At 39.8% G+C, this 11,957-nt stretch overlaps 2 protein-coding genes across 3 annotated transcripts; one reads left to right on the top strand and one right to left on the bottom strand.

The window, feature by feature from the left end:
* Positions 1-7,862: 7,862 nt before the first annotated feature.
* Positions 7,863-9,456, bottom strand: LOC6733106. Its single transcript, XM_002080147.4, has one exon. The coding sequence runs from the start codon at positions 9,361-9,363 to the stop codon at positions 8,467-8,469; it is 897 nt and encodes a 298-aa protein (XP_002080183.1). The 5' UTR covers positions 9,364-9,456; the 3' UTR covers positions 7,863-8,466.
* An 862-nt stretch (positions 9,457-10,318) lies between these two features.
* Positions 10,319-11,526, top strand: LOC6733105. 2 transcript variants are annotated; one of them, XM_016177964.3, is made up of 4 exons: positions 10,319-10,490; positions 10,550-10,732; positions 10,794-10,943; positions 10,997-11,526. In XM_016177964.3, exons 1-4 carry the CDS (start codon positions 10,446-10,448, stop codon positions 11,303-11,305), a joined length of 687 nt encoding a protein of 228 aa, XP_016025820.1. In that variant the 5' UTR covers positions 10,319-10,445; the 3' UTR covers positions 11,306-11,526. The 2 variants fall into 2 exon arrangements, with proteins under 2 accessions (XP_016025820.1, XP_002080182.1); XM_002080146.4 differs by having other exon boundaries at positions 10,333-10,490; positions 10,779-10,943; positions 10,997-11,525.
* The last annotated feature ends 431 nt before the right edge of the window (positions 11,527-11,957 follow it).

The raw sequence follows: 11,957 nt of genomic DNA, 5'->3' as shown, positions 1-11,957 counted from the left end.
TACCTACAGAACAACTCCTTTTCGCCCATCCCAGTACTTTATGGGTTCATCACTGGCAGGTAAAGGCTGTTATGAAATGAGCAAAGTCCAAACTAGCAAAAGCTTTTTGTAATTTCTTGTGGTTATGTACGCAAGAAATATTTTATTTTATTCCAAGGCCCAGCTCTCGAGTGAGCAGGCATGCACGTACTGGCCGATAAAAGCCTTTAAGTCTCGTTTTTGAAATATAAAATAAATATTGGACATTTTCATCTCGTCCTATCTGTCAGCTGATGACAATGACAGGCATACAAATGCATTTAATTGTGGGTCACAGGTTTTACGGTTGACTTGGACTCAAGATACTTGCCAGGTCCCCTTAGTTCGTTATCTTAAAGAGAGCACAGCAGTCATTCATCTGGGGCAATTTATTCAAAAAAATAGTCCTTGACGCAATGACATGAGGCATTCACATAAGAAAATCTGTGTTTTTAGAATACCAAATAGTTAACTTCCTTCCATCAATGCATTGCTTTATATACATAAAGTAGGCAATTAAACTCATATATTTTTATATATTAATTTTTCTTTTTAATTAGGATTATATTAAGTATACATATGTCCGTGAGACGGTCCGTATGAACGTCGAGGTCTCAGGAACTATAAAAGCAAAAAATTAGACATGCAGAAGATTCCAAACATATTCGCATCGAAGGCTTGTTTACTGACTTTGCTACAGGCACACTAACGCACACAAACCACCCAAAACTGCGACGCCCACACTTTTGGGAAATGATTTACAAAATTTTGGCCACGCCTACTCTAAGACCCTCAAGCCACACAAAACTCCCACACCCTCATATTTTAGCATTTTTTTGAGTTGTCCTTTTTCCCCCATATCTAACGATTACTAATAAGAATGTTGAACTAAACATATTGTGTTCTCGCGATCTTTTGTGCTATAAATAAATAATTTGTCAATGGTACTTTTAAATGGTCGATGGTCTGCATAACAAGGCCGTGGAATCAATTGCAGTTCAACTTAAAGCTTTGTGAGCATTTTTATAAAATACGATGAGTACAAAAATGCTGTAAAGCATATGAAACTGACCATTTAAGATGTGTGTTTCAGTATTAGTGTTTCGGCTGGTCATTAAATGAGCGACAACTTCGACTGGCGGCATCATTACACCAGCATTAATATATCACATGACCAAAAGAGACCCACCCCCGGTATTTTTCACGCTGTCCACCATAATTGGCAAAAATTAATTAAATATTTTACAAATGAATGATTCAGCGTTACCGCGGTGTCCCAAGAGGGTGTGGTGCGGAACTGGTTGGCCAACAACAGGGAAAATTCGTTAGCCCATAATACTCCGGACCCACAGAAACATCAGATCAGCCGCGGCGGGCCCCACTTAAATCTGAAATGCAGGACTGCATTTGAATTATGTCAAATCCATTTTGTTTTAATGAAACGTTGATTGTTTCGCAATTAATTTTCTATTGTTTGACAGTAATTATTATTTTATTATAATTTATACTCGAATTGTTTTGAAGGACAATGCCAAATACAATAGGAACAATAGGATTACAAATATAATACTCGGGCTAAAGTTAAACGTAGACGAAATTTGTACATATTTTGTGTGTATGAATAATATACAGAGAAAAAACCAAGTTAGTTTCGTGTAAATATAATTCGTCTCAGGTTTTAGCGCTCTTATATATTAAATATATTAAACGTGAATGTAGTAATCGTGACTGGTTATGTGTTTCGACTCCGGTCACCGCCATCTTGAGTATGGACCCATAAATCGCTTGCATTGGTTCGTCTTCGTCAGTTAATTTAAAACATGTCAGACAACTCCGACAAGTTTGGACAATTGATTGACGTTTTAAAAGTTTAGCACAGAAGGCGTTCTTGCATCAGCAACAACCACACGTGCAACATGCAGCTCCGAGCAGGTTCTTCCTCCTCCGATCCCTTCCTGGCCCGGACTATCAGACTGGACAACGACCAACTGTTTTCCGCCCGACCAGAATATCCAGGGACGTTTTGGAATTGCAAAGAGGCCAAGCTCCGACAAGCCTGGGCCAAAGTAATTTATTTATTTTCCATTTGTCTTGACGATGAGCAAACGAGCCAAGTGATGGCCTGATGGCTTGGCCTCGCTTCGATGAATGGCGTTGGCGTTGGAATGGCCTGTGCGGCCTGGTTGGGCTCGGATTCGATAGCAATGGTCAGGGCAAGAAACGGGCTCCACAGAATGGATGGGTGAGAGCCATGCCGTTAAAGATGGGAATACATTTCATTTTTGGCTGTGCACTTTTCGTATATAGTCGGATGCCTTTGGAGACTGAGCTGTAAATAGCGAGACGATGGCGACTGTGACTTTGATGATGTTGTAATTTTATGATTTACTCGTATTAGATTTAAATTAACAAAAAATCATGGGTGACACAGTATCATTTTTTTACGTATCAGTGTTATAAAATAAAACAAGAGAGAATGTTATAGTCGAGTTCCCCGACTACCAGATACCCATTACTGGGCTAGTGGGAATGCAAACACGAAATAAGATCATTTTTTGGATGTCGATAGATATTGGGTGAGACATTATTTAAAATTTTTTTAATAGTGTGGGTGTGACCGTTTTGGCCGATTTGCAGGTGTGAGAAGGGGCGGGGTCAAAGGGTTTTTGATATACCGAAAGAAATTGGCAAAAAAAAGTGTTGGCGTTAGAGTAGGAGTGGTAAAAAGGTTTTTTTTTAATTGATAGGAATTTACATGACTTATAAAAATATTAAAAAATTTCAAAATATTTTTTAAAAGTGTGGCCGTGTCAGTTTTGGGCGGTTGGTGGGCGTTAGAGCGGGCGTGGCAGCATGGCAACAAACTTGCGCTGCGTCTTTGTCTTTAGAATCTACATATATGCTGAGTCTCAACCTTCTAGCTTTTATAGTTTCATACGGACAAACGGACAGAGCGACTAGAGCGACTTGGCTATTAATTCTGATCAAGAATATATTTAACCCAAGATCTCAAATGCAGAACCTCCAATCAACAAGAACAATAGATATGGGGACTCTGATGATGATACGTATCGCAATTCGCTTCATTCTGATTAAAAGAAAATAATAAGCATATAGATTCAAAGGTTAGCTCAGTCAATTAACTAGTATTAAAATATGCCCTTAATAAAAGAGCATTTGCAAATAGTATTAGCAGTCACGAATATTAAAATACACACCTTAACTTTTTAGGGCCTATATAAATAAATACTGCGCCTAGCAAAACATCTGTGAATGAGAACATCCCGCTTGAAACCCCTTCAGAATGTTTCTCTATCTGCGCTCTTTTTCGATTCAAACGTCTGAGGTGGCAACCCATGCATCGCGATGAGAACCTTCGCCCACTTCATCAAAGTCGGATGTCGTAGAGCTTGAATACAGTTCAGGCTGCGCCTCTTTGAGACCCAGGCCCCCACACACATCCATCCATCTATTTTGGAGGACGACAGCTGCAGAAGATTGGCCTCGCCAATGGTACGGGAGTATCCAAGGACAACCGAAGGCGCTCGACGATGGATTATGAAGCTTCCGTTCGTTGCAAGGAAGCGCAGCGATGCCAGCGTCATCGTCATCAAGCTGGTCATCGCATCGCGTTGTTTACTCGAGTCCGACGATATCCTTCTTGTTGCTTTGTTATTTTTCATGTCAGTCAAAGAATTGGCAACGGACATGGCCGATGAAATATGTTATACATATATAGCGATCGAACGGCGGGGGACAAACTCGGCCATGGAGCACATTGCATCAATATTGAAACGTCAACATCAAACTTGCCCAACGGCCAAAGGGCGATGGCAGAGAATAGACAAAGGACGTTGTGCAGGATGCTGCCTCGACCCAAAAAGCTGATGAAGAGTTCACATTTTTCTTTGTATGATTTGACGAATGAGCTGTCATCTTGCATTGGAAACTTGTCCGTATATCTGCCCATTTTCTCCCTGGACAACTCAGAACAGCTGATGGCCTTTATAGTTGTGTTCCTTTTTCGAACAATGTTGATGGCAAAAAGTTGCTCACCATTTCGTTTGATGCTTCGTTAAGGAATATAATCAAAGGCTAGAGAGGAAAGGACAGAAAGGATCAGATTGAACTCATCCTTCAACTCATTCAACTTATTAGTGGGTGACACGGAATAATTCCCTATTCCTTTGGACTTACTGAGGTGCTTACTCGTGGAGTAACAATATATTATGTGAGTTTCGATGGCCTGTAATACTGTCTTCCACGTATCGTTTCCGGTACTATATATTCAATAGTAATACTACAATCTCTGCATTATATTATTAAGTAAACTGACTTAGGAGTTCGACATAGCCACCAAGTAACTCGCAAGAAACCTTAAAATGAATACAAATGTCGCTTACTCTTCTCAAAGGGATTCAACCAAAAAACGTTTTTTAAAATCGAACTGATTGTGGGAATCGCACAAGCCCTACCACCCTTCGCCTCAGAATATTTCGCCTTTTCGGATTATTGATGGCAGGGGATATTTTTTATTGATGTCCAGACACTCATCACGGCTTCTTGCACCCGGCAGACGCTTCTTGTCACTCTCACGTTCTGTTTTTGGAGCCCTCCGCTCCCGCAAATGGCCATCAAAAATGATGCGATACTGTTTTCAACTTTCGGACGACAAGGCCACCGGGCTGAGGAAAAATCAAGAGATATTTGCCAGTGGGAATGGTGTCCGTGAGCAGGAAAAGAGTTTTGTAGTGACGTACGTTTGTTTGAAAAATGCACAGGACATTACCAGGAGCTTCTGCTGCTTGGATCCGTGATGTATGACGACTGGGCCGCGGAGTGGGAGGTGCTATGACTCCAAGCGCCAGCTGCTCCATCACACCGTTGGAACTGTCCTTGCGGAGGAAAGGACTTTGCTTTCGTCATCTTTCGGGGTCCTGACTGACCGTCAGCCCTGGCTCGACGTTCTGCTAATGGCTTCGGTCCATTATCTCGTCATGTTTGTTACGAAATTTAATTACTCTTATTTATTTTTCACTGCCCGTTCTCATCTGCATCCTTGTTCGCGTCCTTGCTCTGCTCCGGTTTATGATTTTCAGCTTGGTCAAAAAATGCAAAAGCAAAAATTAAACGTGAAAAAATGAAATTAAAAATACTTTTTGCAAAAAGCGTCCTTAGGGCACTTCCCTGCGCCCCTTTCCTTTCTGAGGTCTCATGCTTTGCCATCGTCTAAGGTTTCGTCACTTGAGCTCTCAATAAAAGCCCTCCTTTTTTCTGTTGACTGGAGCTAGGAGTTCCGGGGATGGGTCATTTGGATAAAATCTAATAAAACGTTTTAAAAATTATGTTTGTCATTGTTGACAAGTTGCCGTTAGACGGATATATAGATCTTAAGGTTAAACTAAAAATCATTTCTTATATGTATTAAAAGCCAATGATATCAATGATAGGTTTACTTCAAATTTACAATAATTAAAGCCCTCAAAAATTGATACGCAAATGTCGGAATTTTGGATTTGGCAAATTTCGAGCTAATAACAATTCGTTAATTTTTTCTATCCTGGTGGAGATTGTTTCTTACTAAAAGACCTTAAAGGAATTGATAGCGAGTATGTTCTCAGATCCCTGAACATTTCCCCACTTTAACTTGCAGTCGTCGAACAATCCTTTTGAAATTAAATGCCCCACGGAGATGCTGACTAAGAAAACTGTTCCATTGACCGGCGATGGAAGATGGAATTCATTCTGCTCTCCTGCAGCCCCGTGCATGTCCATCAATGCTTTTGTCTTTCGGTTTTGTTTGCACACGCCACTTCTTGCACAAAATCCTTGCAACCCCAGTGGCAGCCTCTTAGACCTGCCACGCCCCTTTGGCAACGCAACCGCCCTCGCCCACGCCCACTGGCATCCCTGCAGCTGTCAGTCAATGTGTCGTGTCACAGTGTCTCTCCATCTGTCTGTCACTTGCATGTCTGTATGTCTATTCTACGTGACACCAGGCGAGCGAATTTCCAACTCCTCCCGCCACCGACTTGCGAGCTTGCTGGATGCCAGCTTGGTTTCTTGCTTTCCTGCTTGCTTTCTTGCTTTCCTGCTTACTTGCTTGCTATCCTGGCAGGATGAGGGCGGGAAGGGGGAGCGAGGAGCCTCGGTGAAGGATGTTCTGCAAGCGATGGATGGATTTTTGGACTCGGAACTTGCACTTGGATTACAAGTCTGATTTTGATGCGTGCATGTTTGTCCCGTTTTCAGTGCAATGTGGAAGGGTGAGGGAAGGAGGGACCACTCGCAAGCGCACTGCTAAAAATTAATTAGGCATTAATAATTAAAAAAGAAAACTACTTCAAAACTATCTAAGTAACTAACTCAATTAGACTTACACAAAGGCTTATAAGTTGCTTAATTACCATAAACTAAATTAAAATTTGCTTAATTAACTAACTAAAAGTGCTATTATAGAAAATTGATCCTTCTATATAAGATATAATTATTATGTCATCTTGTATATTTATATTCACTCAAAATATGACTCGCTATGCAACTCTAATAGCCGAGGTAATCTTAAATGGCGTTGTTTTAAATTTAACTACTTTCTGTAGTCTTTTTAAAACACAAATTCACTCCTCCGGCTAGAAATACTGTATTTGAAATATTTTCTATTTTTCGTTATTTAAATCTTAGAATTACATGTGTATGTATAAATGAGCATGTGAAAAAGAAACTAGACTTCAGGGTTCATATATTTTCTTCCGTGTAATGGCCCCAAAACCCTTCTCTATTATGGGTCAACCTCACACAAACACGAGAGGCTGGGACGGTATGGGAACATTCAAGTTTTCTTATGCTTTGTCTTCGTGTTCTTTTATTATTTTATTCCCTGGCCTTGTTTTAATTCACAGCGTCTGCTGCCGCGTCATCCTTCTGACTCGACTTTGTCTTCGTGGCAGTATCCTTCTCCGTCTCCGGCAACATTGTCTCAGTCCGCATCCCTGGCAAGGATGCTCACTCACAGACACATGTGCCTGAGGAAAGAGGGAGCTGTAAGTGCAAGGCAGTGGCTCTTGTTGTTGGGTTGTAAGTGACATTCGCAATTTTCAAAACTATTGAATGAGTGACAATTTTTGCAGACACGATTGAAACTGACAGTTAGCTCGAGACTCGGAAAGCAGTGACTTGCATTGAATATGGGCGTGCTAGATGGGTCTTCAAATGTCTTAATGGAAAGCTCCAACGATCACTGAATATGGATCACAGCTTGGGCTTTAATAAAGGGAACATTTTTTCTTTGTATACGATTTGTTGCTCCTTTAGCCTGTTAAATATGTACACGTTTCCACGTATTTTTGTCACCTGGTGCTCTGGGAATATTAGGGTATGTTAGATTCGCTGAATTGTATGGCAGCAATCGACCATTTCGGGTTTTCACTGAATGGATTCACAAATAAAATTCCTATTTTAAAAGACTTCATTGGCTGTCGGACAGGTCCTGATGCAGCTGACAATAATGACGCTACCAACTCGATAAACTCGGTGACTCACTGGCCATTAACAATTTCATTTATTTTGTCACATCGGGCGAGTGAGTTGGGCTTGGTCTGTCGGGGACATTCGACCCAGTCTGTCTGTCAATGTCAACATCAATGTCACTGCGTCCTGGACCAGACATTTTGACAAATAATTCAAACCGCACTTTATAATGAATTTCCCAACGCCCTGGTAAGGATGAGCTGCCCAGAGGAGGGTGGGACTGCACCTGATAAGCCTTTCCCCCTTGTTGGGCCAGATACATGCGGGAGATATATGGGGAATAAATTCCAAGGGAGAAAAAAACACTAAACTGATAATTACACTGACGAGCGGGCTTTATTTTTGGATTCAGGCCTTAAGTGCCCAAAAGCGACGACTTGGCGTCACTCATACGCTCATCATACTCCCATAAAGAAAATGATTTTATGGGGCAGATGCTTGTGGTGACTCCGGAATGCTGTGCGATCGTAAATTTATTCGGTCATGCCTGTATCAGATTGCCAAGTTGAAAGTAAGTATTGGCTGCAGAGCTAGAAAACATTCTTACAGTCCGGCAAGAATAAACAAAACAATAAGTAAGTAAAAAGTAAGCGAAAAGATAACAGACCAACATTTTAACATTTCCCAATGTAAAAAAATTTTTTTTTTAAATCGAAGGCAAAGTTAGTCACGCTGCGCCGACTTATTTCGCAACCTGATTCAAAAAACCTGCGTTCATTAAGACGCCCAAAAAGTCAATATCCGGAAGAGAAGAAATATTGTTATAACCGCTGACAGCTGCAATTATATTGCCACGCATCATGGACGTTAATAACCATAAAAACACCCAAAATAACTTTAAATTTTGAATCTGCCAAGCACCTTTGCGAAATCGGATGGAAGTGGAAGTCGTGGTCGAGGATTAGCCAAGTCATTCCAATACTAAGCATCCAAAAAGAAGACGGCTGCGTGCTCCTCCTTGCAATCTTCGATGTATGGCAAAATTTGTCCGGCAATAGGAAATACAATGGATTTGAAATTGTCATAGATACGTAGGGTTTCGAAGTGAAAGCCGTTTTCAACTATCACGTAATTTTTCTGAGCCTTGTGCGGCCTTAAAATTGGCGACAAGTCCACGTTGGCACAGTTTAGAAAAAAATAGGATGAGCTGAGGGCCGCCACGAGATCGTAGCATCCAGTTAGCGTTTCGTTCCAAATGGAGACGGATGCGAAGGCCAGTGATTCGCACTGACATATGGCAATGGCCTCCTGGTTATTGCGGAATGTGTGAAATGTTACTATCCCAGTTGGGTAACTTCCCAGCTTATCGTGCGTACAGTCACACACAAAAGTGGGTGAAGCCAGTGGTGGGGCAACCTCAGAAATGCAGGCCCTTATTATGTTCAAGTTGGAGGTGTGGCATTTCTCCAGTGCTGCCAGATAGCTAGGATGCTCGGCCACAAACTTACTGAGAGGATGTAGCTTAGACAGGATTCTCTCGACGATCTCCCCCCGAATTTTCTCTTCAACCAGAACCATGGCCACCGCATTCGAGGCAAAGGGATTATGAGCCGACTCAATAATAAAGTGCAGTGCACTGTTGATGTCGCCTTCTTCAAAAATAATCATCAGTTGGGGAGATGAAGTGGCATCGTGTCCTGTGCGCCGGTCAGCTTCCGGATCCATTTCGATGACACTGTGATCAGGAGATCTTCCCTCCGGGTTATGGACCATATCGTAGGTGATCACATGATCCTGTGACAAAGACTCATTGTGCTCCGACTGGGATGGATGCTCGGAATCAACTGAACGCGGAAAGTATTTAGTTGTATCGAACATAGCTCATTCAAAACTTCACTGTAATGTAATAAATTTGTTTTATATATTTTGAGATTCGAATTGTTGAGATTTATTTGATTGGCAACGCGATTGCATATGATTAAATAAATCATTTCTGACACACTTCCATATTTCAATTATATAATTTTTATTAAATTCAGGAATTCTAATATTACTTGGGTACTCATACGCTCAATGCGATACACTCTGCATCCTAACCATCGGCATTTATCAAAAGCAGTATAGTTTTATTGGCCCCTTCCATCCATTGCCACATAAAGGGAATTCAAAAGAGCAACCATAACCCACGGTGCCCTTTATTTGTTAATCGCTTAATTTATGATCAAATGCGACAGTTAAATTAAAATATCACAAACAGATACAAAACACCATAGTATTTAGCCATCGTCCAAATAGAAAAATGCATTGGATTTGTTGAAATTAGCATTAATAATTATAAATATTTTGCCAAAATATTGCAATTTTTATTTTGCATTTGAACTACACACTTTTTGAATTACAACAAAGAGCATACGATTATGAAATAACAGAACAGAGCCAACAGCGACAATTAAAATATTTAAAGCCACAGGAATTTTTTTTCGCATGGCTCATTGGCGAACTGAAAACCCTCAACAAAAAGTGCATAGTAAATTTCCTAGCGAGTTGAGGGACATCCACGCGGACATCAAGTGCAGCAACAATACAGCCATGTACGGAACGATAATTTTGCTAACGATGACCATTTACATATATCAAGAGTAATTATAATAAAATGCCGAAAATAAAATTAAAATTAATATAGAAAGCCGATTATAAAATCATGTTTATACCTACAAACAGTTATCGCACACACTCTCATTCGATGTAGCAAAAACAACTGTCAAAAATAGCAAATCCCATAAATCAACAATGAAATTTTGCCAGAAAAAAGGAATTGAAACACAAATAGAAAAACCTGCGTGATTTCGTATACATACATAATTGGGAGAACAAAAATTTGAATTTATGTGGTAGGCCAATATTTCCAGCTTCGAATATTTTGTCAATTTGCGTAGACCTCTATTAAAATAATTCTCAAAATGGTAGAGGGCATGATAAAAAAGCTAACTGCTATTTTATTTGGGGTAAGTAATTAATTAGCATCCCGTCTCGAAGTTTTTACTGACAACTTTTCTACTCTAAGCTTGTATTGGCTGTATTATTTCGAGTAATTATACCCTCTACTCTGCGACTTAAAAGCGCTGAAATAACCATCAATGTGCTTAACTGTTTTAATTTTCTAACAAGTACCGTTTCAATTATTTTATGCCTTAATTTGGTCAGCCTATACTTAGCGAATTTGCGTGATGATTGGCTTGTTCTAGGGGTAAGGACTTAACCAAAAAAACTTGAGGGGGATAATTGTGAATTAGCTTATACCGCTGCAGATACTCGTCCTTCATTGGACGTACTTCGCCATTTCAAAACAACTAGAAGCCATGAACATGAGCTATAGTACATTCGTGGATAGCTTAAACCTTAAATGGCTGGCTTACTCCAACTTTAACAAGACAGATTGGCCTTCGGTTGAAAATGCGGTATGTGCAATGCTTTTACTCATTTTCCCTTTCAAGGGTTTTGCTTTTCACAGGTTTTATGCTGTGGACTGGAGGGTCCCCGTTCTTATATGGATTATCTACAAGTGGTTCCAACACACTGCTATCATCCCGACCTTATCACCCAAGGTTGCAGTGACTTTGTTAAAAACATTTTTATGCCGATGCAACAAATAAGTAAGTTGCTGCTCAGATTGGCAATTTTTGTGGAACTGGTAATATTACTTACTCTTGCTGCAACGCTTTTAAAGAAATGCATTTCTTTGATTGGCGAAAGGAAACATAAAAGAATTATTACACAGGGGCTTGCGGTACTAATAGATTTATTTAAAAACACATTTTAAACACAAGCCTTTCTCACCCAAACCAGATACTAGATGCCCTATGCACAACACGACACTACCTTGTAACCATTCTTGAGTACTGAATGCAGTTTCTCGTAATGATTGTTTAACACTGTATTGTTTTAATCTATGCCACTGTGTTGCATACAATATGCAGATGACAAATCCAAATGGAACAAAGAAATAAATTGAAATAAGCTGTCTTTTATTGCCGATGACAATTTGAATAAAATTAATATACAGTTTATCCTATTTTTAATTAATAAATGTCAAACATTTTGCGAGTATTGAGTATGAGTATTTAATTGTCTGATTTGTAATTTGTTTTTTTCCTGTTGTCTTTTTGTATGCATTTCATGGAAAATTGGTTTTGTTATAATTCGTTCGATGAGTACAAAAAAGTTTCAAATGGCGAATAGAGTGGTAAAAGGGTAGCGGAAACACACTTTGGTCTTGTGCAACGGAAACGGAAGTGAGTATTAGAAGGCAAAATAAACTTTCGGAATGGAAAAACAATTCACATTAAGCAAAACGTAAAAATTTTTGACAATTTCATACCGTTATTATTGGTCTGAAAATGTACCGGTTTGCTATTCCAAATTATAATTTATTGTCTCTTTTGGTTTAAAAATGTATATAGATAATATCAGGA

Source organism: Drosophila simulans, chromosome 2L, assembly GCF_016746395.2.
Source record: "Drosophila simulans strain w501 chromosome 2L, Prin_Dsim_3.1, whole genome shotgun sequence".
NCBI classification, from domain to species: domain Eukaryota; kingdom Metazoa; phylum Arthropoda; class Insecta; order Diptera; family Drosophilidae; genus Drosophila; species Drosophila simulans.
Note: the sequence above shows the minus strand (reverse complement) of the source record. Positions and strands in the feature narration are given on the sequence as shown.

Excerpts from the sequence above, each read along its gene's own strand:
- LOC6733106 (XM_002080147.4), bottom strand. The coding sequence starts at position 9,363 with ATGTTCGATACAACTAAATACTTTCCGCGTTCAGTTGATTCCGAGCAT.
- LOC6733105 (XM_002080146.4), top strand. The coding sequence starts at position 10,446 with ATGGTAGAGGGCATGATAAAAAAGCTAACTGCTATTTTATTTGGG. Across the intron at positions 10,491-10,549 it reads TAACTGCTATTTTATTTGGG|CTTGTATTGGCTGTATTATT; the intron begins GTAAGTAATTAA and ends TTCTACTCTAAG. Across the intron at positions 10,733-10,778 it reads ATGATTGGCTTGTTCTAGGG|CTTATACCGCTGCAGATACT; the intron begins GTAAGGACTTAA and ends ATTGTGAATTAG.